Below are 9,622 nucleotides of genomic sequence, written 5' to 3'. Positions count from 1 at the left end.
ATTAAGGACAGCATGTTACTAAGACCCCACCAGGTTAAAATAACAGCTTTTCAAGAAATTACTACCCTCCCTTGAGAATTGGATGTTCAAAATGTTCAAATCAAGTGACATATAATGCATAAAGTAAACGAGAGAGAAAGAAGAGCTCATGCTCTAAAACAAATAGAATAAATTATCTGCTTCTTCAGGAACATCAATATGCACTCTCACTAACAACAGGATGTACAATTGACTATTATGTGTGTAAAGCTGAACAGAACAAACCCAGGTTGTTTGTATAAATCAAATCCCATAAGTTAAAAAGAAGAAAATAGAAGGGTAACCGTAATCTAACTCCTTAATCCTTCCTTACCAGCAATAGCCACTTTTCATCTATGACACGAACCGATGCAGAAGCTATGTACATGATCTAATGCTCGAGACCGAACTCGGTGAAGAATTCATGTTAAGATCAAACCAACATCAATCTTTGACAGTCACCTTCTTGTTTTTGTTTCGGTTGCCTGTATTTGTTGTGGTGGTGGCTGTGATCCCCCGCCAAGTGCAGCGGCTGCAGACTCAACGTGCATGAGAAGATACTCATAGATCTTCTTCCTCAGCCTGTCGATTGTCTCAGTTGAAATGTGAGTGATGTCTCCTTCGTCCTTGTTCGAAGATATGCCATCTAACCAGTCGTTTACACTCTTCAGCTGAGTCAATATTCCTGCTAATTGTCCATTATCTGACAAGGCTGCAGTGTCGACCCCGGCATCCAAAAACCTTTCCATGAATGTCAAGAACCAGTCCTGGGATTGCAGTCTTAACATCTCGGCCAAGTCGACTGCTTCGTTGAGGCCATTTCCTCTGATCCATTCTGGTGGAGGTTGAGGCTGCATCTTCTGACCGAGTGTCGCTCCGTCCTTCATTCGACTTGGATTTCCTGATCCAATAGGTTTAGAGCTTATCATCTGGCGGATTTTCCCTTGGGATTTTGACGAGCTGTTCTTAGATGAGTTTTCTAAAACCACAATAGGCTGATTTGCAGAAGCACTCTTTTGGTTCTGAGATAGAGATAAGGGCATGTTTAGAGCCGAGGATGGATCACGGCTGTAAACTGCAAAAGATGAAAGGTTAGTGGCTAAAGCCGCCTGGACCCAAGCAGATGCCTGTTTTCTTGCCATTGATGTGACCTTCAATGTTTCTTCTGAAGCAGTATCTTCGCTCTCATTGGTTGAACCAGAGAGACAAGTTTTCGAAAGAGATTCAGCTACCATGTGAGCATTGGTTAGGCTCGCATGAAGGGTCAAAAACTGTTCTACTGCAGGCTGTGGATTGTCCTCTTTGGCAGCAGTATTTAACTCGGAAAATATACTGCAAAAGAAAGAACGTGAGTCAACAGAAGAGTGTTCCACAAACAAAATAAAGAAATAAAAATAAAAATAAAAACAAAAACTGAACACAGCTTAGATCATGAAGAAAACTTAAGATAAAATCAGCGGGAAAGTATCAATTTTTCAAGCACCTGATTAATTGCTTACAATCAGAACCATCCATCTACCGGAACTTTTCTTCTTATTGAAAAGATACAAGGAGATGGACACACACAACATGTCAGGCCAAGAAACCAAGCACGCATCGAAAAGAAGTTCTTAAGTTAAACCATATGACAATGCTCAGCATCTCATTTCTTGAAAATGTACATTTTGCTGAGTATTACACAAATGTAGCACAGCTGCTATTGTCGATGTCCAAAAGGTAAGGTAAAAAAGGAAGATTGAGCGAGAAAGGCATGAAACAGTTTTTTTTTTTTCTTTAAAAAAAGAGGCAATCCGATAGGCAACCATCTGAAACCCAAACTGAGCAGCTCCGTGTTCTGAAAGTCAAATACAAAATTCCAAAAGATCTGGATGTGACTTTTTGACCAATACTTATCTACCTCATCCCCCAAAAAGAATCTAGGAATTGAAAGTGCAAACGGATCTAGAACTTGGGACATGTTCTTTGGGTTAGAACTTGAAACTTATTGACGCATTGCTCTAACTATGAAATTTAATCAGAGACCAAACAACTTCAGATCAACATAACCATGTAGTTGATAAAAATGATATTTAGGTGCCTTTGGCCCCAGCCAGCATTCACCACCCCACTATTGTTGACATCGGCATTACTAACTGACAGTGGTTGCTTCCACCTCCTGACAACTTATTATAAAGAAACATTTCTCCATAGTTTTCCACATCCATTTCTTGGGTAAAGAAAATAAAAATTGCACAAAATCCCATCCATTTCGAGTGAAAGTATTTCCAATATCAATAAACTTGGACATTTTGATATCAGTAAACAATCAGAATAGAAAAGATTGAAAAGAGTAAGACAATAAAATTTTAAAGCTTTTGTAACCACTAACCATATAAGACTCCTTTGAATTTATTCATTACTATTACTAACCAGATAGAACTCCTTTGAATTTAATCAGTCATTCATTATTGTTATAACTATTTTTTAGAAACCGACTTTGATGGAGAGAAATAAAAGCATATATGAGGGCATACAAAAACCAAGTCCAGAAAAGGGGTCCACATTCTAATTACAGAAACGGACTCCAAAACAAGAAGATCAATCAAGTTCATAATTAATAAAAAGCTGGGTAATAGACATCTATAATGATGCATCCTATGAGACTGAAAGTAATTTTTAAGACAGGAAACCCCTATGAGACTGAAAGTAATTTTTAAGACAGGAAACCAAGTCAAAGTTAATTAGAACTCACGCTTAATATGTCCAAACAAGAAATAACTCCAACTTCAGTCACAAGAAAGATATTACTGTTAATTTCATGTATTTTCGTGCCTCGTTCTATAAAAAACAAATAGTTACTCTTAAAAATGAAGTAATGGGGAGAGGAACCATACAAACTCATTAGAGCAAGAGCTCCAAATGAAGGTGAAAAAAAAAACTATATTACCCAAAAGCTCTCCATAAACGCTGGTAAGTTCTTCAAACCCTTTCTAAACAAATGTCCTATAAATACCACTGCAGCTTTCAGCAAAAGAACTTTCGCTTGCATTTCTACAATAGAACTACAAATCAGAAAGAGCTACAAGTCTTGCACTGGGTAAGCATTCATACCTTAAACATCGTAGACAGCTCTCTGCCACTGAAGCTTCTTGAATGGCCTCTATTGCTGCTGCTTGTGCAGCATCTCTGTGTCTCATTACTTCCTATAGGGGCAGATACAGAAGAACAATGGGCCGAAATAAGACAAACAGAAGACATAAAGTAACACTTGCCAATACTTTAAAATGCAAAAGCAGATCCTCCTCCTCCTCCTCCTTCTACTGTTTTTCATTTTTTTCTTGTATAAGAAACTAAGTTTTCATTAAGAGAAATGAGAGAATTTTTCTAGATTATGAAATAATGGTTGCACTACATTGCAGAAATGTTTCTAGTTGCACTTTTGTACTATGTTGCTTATACTATTGCCATACTCCACTACTAGGGGTGTCATTGGATATAGAGGAGCTTTAAATTTCAGACATGGCTTTGTGCTAAATTTATTGACACTTTTAATATTAAGAAAGAAAGGGAAAATATGCTGCAGCATCAAGAATGTGCTATAGAGTCCAAATTTTGAGGAAATAAGTGATTAACACAAAAAGACAATAAATAAAGTTCATATAAACTCCCAAAACTATTTATTTGGCAGAAGAGTAACTACCAGTTAAACGAGCTATATTTGGTTATCAAAATATCAGATCAAAGGTTCCATACCTTTCCAAGCTTGGCAAGAGATGATGGAAGCGAAGCCCATGAAACACTCCCTTCGCTCAATCTTTTATTACTAAGAGGAATCTTCACCAAGTTTCCGGGAAATCCAGCTGCATCACTTGAGGAGGATTTCCTTCCATTAGAAGATTTTTGTCTACTTGACCTTTCCTGATTATCTAATTCTCCATTAACAGCATTCTTCTTTGAAGATGCCTGCATGCTATGATCATCTTTGGATGTCTTTCCAGGTACCTGAATCCTATTCTCCTCTCTTGATGGCAACTTGTCGCTTGACGTACTTCTTCTAGGAGTCTGAAAAATATAAAAAAGTTAGTGGCATACATAAGAGAAAGGAGAAGAGGTTGAGAGGTAAACTCTGCTGAACAAATTAACAGTGTGACTGGTCCAACAAAGTAATATGTTCATTTTCTCCTTATAGAAGAAATACAATATTATACAAAAAAGAATGATAAGGCAGTAGATTTAGTAGGATCTTTTAAGCACATTCACATGAAGAGAAGGATTTGAATTACACGCATCATTTTGCTTTTCAAATACCTCAAAGGAGTTCATGGTTACAACTTACAAGCATAAATGTATGTATATGACATTTTAGCAGGACAAATAAATATTTGCCACGTAAATACAAATCAAATCCGGAACATATGATCATATTGGGTATGACAAAACTTACAGTAACCCGAGTTTCAGGCTTGGGATCAAGTTTGCTTGCTCTTAACATCGAACTATCTCTTCTTTTTGTCTCCATATTCCCTTCCCAACTCTTCCTCAGAGCCTTGGCCCCAACCTCAATGCCCTGAACTAAATGTTTGATCTGATGTCCCACTCCCATCTTCTTGGTTACAGGACTGGCTGAACGAATAGTATTCGACTTTTCAACTGCTCCTATCTTGGTTGTTCCGTTAGACAATGTCTTAACCTTCCCCTGCTGCTTAATGCTATTGGCAAACTTCTCAAATGAAGAAGGCAATGAATAACAGCTTGTGGGAGATGAGGGTATCGACCGTGAATTCAACGACTTTAGTCTCGTCAGAGGCTCCTTCTTCACATCTACATTCACTGTCAATTTTGACATCTGAGACTTGGATCTACTCAAGGGTGAGGCTCTCTTATCAACCTTATCCTCCTTGGCATTGCCATTGAGTCTCACAGGCGCAGATTTCTCCTTCTCCCCACCAGTGCCAAGGCCTAAAACTTTAGGGGTCGGTTTCAATTTGTCCAAAGGTTTTAAATTAGGATTATTGTTGAGAAACCCAGGAGAATGAGTAGCAACAATATCTTCAGGGCTCCCCACACAAGGGTGTCGACCGGGCACCGGTCGAACTCCGTGAAGAATGGGGACTGGGGAAGCAGCCTCAAGCCGTTCGACATGAATAAACTGACCCAATTGAATCTTGTCACTAAGAATCAGATCACCATGTTCATCAGGGAGTGAGACATATGTAGCATGAGAAGAATCAGAGACTTTGAGATAAAAACCTTGATTTGGTGAGAGATCGCCCCCGGCCAATGCCGGAACTATGCTCACAACTTGTAACAGTGTCGACCTGTGCTCTCCAGCAACCTTCACATCAGTGTTCATGTGCTGCAGCAGTTTGAGAAGCACTCCAGGAACAAGATTCGCCATTGTTGGACACCTTCAGAAGGCATCACTCTGAAAACCAAGCAGTATTTAAAGAAGACCCCAGAAATCTCAACCCTTTCTTCAAGAAAAATGAAGAAGAGAGAGAAAGAAGGTAGAGTTTCTTCTTCCAACGGCAATGGCGAAATGTGGGGATCCAAATCAAAATAAGGAGAATTTGCAAAAATAGAAAAATGGGGGATACCCTTTAAACCCAGATTAAAATCCTTACCAAATATAAATTCAATCAAACAAAACTCCAGCAAAGAAAATGCACAGTACAAGATTCAGATTTGGTAGGTTTCACCAATTGCTACCTCAAAAATGAACACACAGTTGATTTCAAATCAGGAGAAAAACAAGAAAAACCCAAACGAGATTACTCGTAGAAGAAAAAATGTCTCTCAAAAATCGATGAAGAAGCAACAGAAAGAAAGAGGGGTACAGCTATGAATAGAACAGGGAAAAACAAGAAAACTCACCAACCCAGATGAGAAAATGACTTACACATACAACCCCATTAGCATTTTACACAAAAAGACACAAACAAACACTCCACTTCTCTGCAAAAACACCATGGAAAACGAAAAAAAAAAAAAAAAAGCAAAAGAAAAATTGAAAATTTCTTGAGGAATTTAAACCCCCTTTTCTTAAAAGAACAAGAGGAGATTTGTGAAGAGGTTTAGACAAAGAACATGGGGTGTTGGGATGGTGAGAAATCGAGAAATGAAACGGAAATGGAAAATCTTACAGAGAAATCAGAAAAGTAGAGAAAGAATAAATGATGGCAGACTCAATACATGATTAAGTAGAGAAGCTGTCAGTGTCTGACACCCACCATATACATACAAATTACAACATGCAAAGTATATAGATTTTACACAAATGTTAATCTGACCCATTATTGTTCTTTCCCTTCCATTTCTAATGGGGGAAATTTTATTTATTAATTTTCGTCACAAATTTGGTGTCTAAAGTTGGATACTTAGAACATTAGTATCCATTTAAGCCTAGCTTGGGTAGATTAAGCAATCTCAAATCATTTTAAAATGGATAGTTTTTGGCAATATAATTATAGTTCTATCGATAAAGTATTAAATATCATCTTAATTGTCAATATTTTATCTTTGGTTTTGTGATTATTAAACTAAAAGGAAAGATAGTTTCATTTGGGAAATGTAAGTATCAAATTAAACCATAAAAAAAAAAAAGGACTAATGTTTTTATAGGTTAAAAGATCTAAAGTCCCACCTCTAATATAAACTCCTATTATATGTTTGATGTCACTACCTAGTCTACCATAAGGAAATCTCCCCCTATTAATGTTATATTTTTGTTTTTATTTTTTCAAAAAAGTATTCCATAAGTTTCAAATTAAATTTTATATTGAATACATACTTGAAATATAAATGGAGTATAATGAGTATAATAAGTTGTTGAAATTTTAGAAAAAGTATAAAAAGTTTTTAAATTTTTAATTTATGTTCAAAGATCTCTCTCTAAACCTCTAATCCACATAATATACTTTTTATAATATGTTAAATATAAACTTCAACCAATATTAAAAATAAATAAAGGGCAAATCTTATTAATAGGTAATTCAATATATGTATATATGTATGTATATATGTATATAACTAACTAGTATATCAATAATAAAAATGGAAAAAAAATCATTTCTAAATGGATTTTTCAATGGTATATTAATAGTACAAATAAGACGTTAATGAATAATAAGCATAAAAAGTAGTTGATAACGTAGAAAGTAAAGGACCGATCATTGATATAAAGAAAAAATGTTTACTACATTAGAACAATTTTAACTTTAGATGTTAGTTTTGACCTAATAAATTACAAACTCACGTCGTGTTTATACATTGTAGAATACGATTTTAAGGGATCTTTGATGACAGTTTTAAACAACCTCCGAGACTTTCAATATCATATAGATAACGGTTACGTATGATGCAGCTATTAAACATTTGCTTTTAATTTCTGTTTTAAGTGGCAAAAAGAAGAAAAAGCTCGAAGATACTATTCTTACCTAAACACTTTGACAATAAATTGTTACCTATCAATTAATCACTTTTCTTACACTTAACATTAAATGTTACCAATAAGATTGTGTAAAAAAAAAAATAATGGAAGAGGGAGAAAGGGATTTATCAATAATAGTGTATTTTTAATCAGTGATTTTATTCCTTTGTACATCTTAACCCAAATTAGGTCTCTCTAAATTATTATATTTAAAGGTAATTAAATTTGTAATGGATAAACCTTTTTCTCCTTTTTGGTTGGATATTCTTAAATTATAATCTTTTGTTTTGTAAATAAATTGAATTATTGATGATCTTAAGACACAATCAATAAAATTGTTTATACTCAAATCATTGTTCTTTTCTTTTACCTATTAAACATCTCAATCAATAACTTGAAGATTAAAAATTTCTTACTAATTCTACAATAATCTATAAATATGTCTCAATGTTTAATCTTAATTCTAAATGGAATTGATTTAATGCTAATTGTTATAAATTTCTTGTAAATCAATCATTAGCAAACAATTATCTATTTACCAAATATATATTGTCCATCAATTATAATCTCTTGAGATAGTAGTAGTTTAAATGTCACCTTTCAAAACGAATATAATCCAAATTCATAGTATAATTATTAACCAAAAAGGAATGATAAGAAATATATTATTATTATTATTTTCATTTCTAATGTTTCTCATTCGTTAAAGTTTTGGGGTTGCCTAACCCTCTCGTCTTAGTCGTGAGTGGTTGATCTTTACCGATTATGTTAAGTGTAGAGTCAGATCCAACAAATATCATTCGTGTTCTTACGAGTCGAGTGTTAATCTATCTAAAATTAAGAATATGATTAATGTGACTTTAGTAATCGCTCATCCCTTGAAGTAGTTTTTTTTTTTCTGTGTTTTTTAAAAGTGATAGTATAATTTTATCACTTACTGTCTAGTGTGTGCTACTATAATTTTTTGTTAATCCTCGTAATTGTTACCCATGAAGAAAGATCGTGTTGTCTAATAAGAAGTTGATTACTATGTTGGGTGCCTTCTACTCTTGACAAGGGAAGACCGTTAATGTTGTTTGCTTAATGACATTTTTCTTATATATATAAAAAATCTTTTAAACTTGGTATCTATTTTCATTTTATCTTTAAACGCTAAAAGTGTCTATTTTTGAACCAAAAGATTAAAAAAAAGTAACAAATTTTGATTAATAGCAATGCTTTTATGTTAATTATTGCTATCGTCAAACAATACATGACCTAATCATATTAGTGTAGACATATGATAAAACTACATGGGTTCGTAGAAGTAAACATTTTATGAATGTGTTAGTTGACAAAACAATCATCGAGACCGAAATAATTGTTACTTTAAAATTTTAAATTAGAAAAAAAAATAAACTTTATTCAACTTTACAACTAATTATTGTATTTTGAATATTTTCTAATTTTAAATGCTCAAATTTAATCTTTGTATATTATTTCAAAAGAAAAAAATTACATTTTACATTTTTAATAAATTTTAAACTAACTTTATATATATATATATATATATATATATAATCTACTTCAAACTAAAAAAAATAATTCAAAAAATTTATAAAAAATTACATAAAAATATAAATTAGATGAGATATATACCAAAATAATATATTAACTTAATAAAAATAAATAAATTATAGAAAAATTTACAAAATATTAAAAAGAAAATTAAATATAATAAATTTTATTTTTTTAGTAGTTTTTTTATAGGGTGTAAATACGTTTTTTTTATATATATATATTTGAAAAATCCCATAAATTATATTCACACCCATATAATATAACCTTATTAATAGAACTAACACTCAAATTGATTGGAAAAATATTTTATTGGATAGAGGGAGAAAAAAAAAGGTCAATGATTATTTAATTGACATTGGTATTTGAGTATTTTGCATATGGAGGCATGTGGTATAGTTGTTAGAGAGCAAAAAATAATGACAATAAAGAAAACAAATATTGGTGTCGGCTAATAACCAAAAAAGAGTCATTTTCCCATTAGGTATAAATTGAGAGTTTACACACACACACACAATACAAACACATAAACACACCCTTTTCTTTTCTTTTCTTTTCTTTTCTTTTCTCTAGTTTTATTCATATTGTTTTTATTCAAATTGTTTGTTTATATATATTAAAATGAGAGTGAGAAGAAAA

General features: G+C 33.1%; 1 protein-coding gene across 1 annotated transcript; it reads right to left on the bottom strand.

Annotated features, from left to right (window-relative positions):
* Window positions 1–149: 149 nt before the first annotated feature.
* On the bottom strand, window positions 150–6,292 carry LOC103498970 (uncharacterized). Its single transcript, XM_008461811.3, has 4 exons — window positions 4,442–6,292; window positions 3,751–4,059; window positions 3,109–3,200; window positions 150–1,350 (listed from the first exon to the last, which is right to left on the bottom strand). The coding sequence occupies exons 1-4, from the start codon at window positions 5,393–5,395 to the stop codon at window positions 477–479; spliced, it is 2,229 nt and encodes a 742-aa protein (XP_008460033.1). The 5' UTR covers window positions 5,396–6,292; the 3' UTR covers window positions 150–476.
* Window positions 6,293–9,622: the final 3,330 nt, after the last annotated feature.

This window comes from Cucumis melo, chromosome 11 (assembly GCF_025177605.1).
Source record: "Cucumis melo cultivar AY chromosome 11, USDA_Cmelo_AY_1.0, whole genome shotgun sequence".
Lineage (NCBI taxonomy): Eukaryota > Viridiplantae > Streptophyta > Magnoliopsida > Cucurbitales > Cucurbitaceae > Cucumis > Cucumis melo.
Note: the sequence above shows the minus strand (reverse complement) of the source record. Positions and strands in the feature narration are given on the sequence as shown.

Bases quoted from the DNA above. Each gene is read 5' to 3' on its own strand.
- LOC103498970 (XM_008461811.3), bottom strand. From the start codon at position 5,395: ATGGCGAATCTTGTTCCTGGAGTGCTTCTCAAACTGCTGCAGCACATG. The intron at 3,201-3,750 runs GTATGGAACCTT...CTGCCCCTATAG, and splicing joins CTCTTGCCAAGCTTGGAAAG to GAAGTAATGAGACACAGAGA. The intron at 1,351-3,108 runs GTATGAATGCTT...TTTCTTTTGCAG, and splicing joins AGCTGTCTACGATGTTTAAG to TATATTTTCCGAGTTAAATA.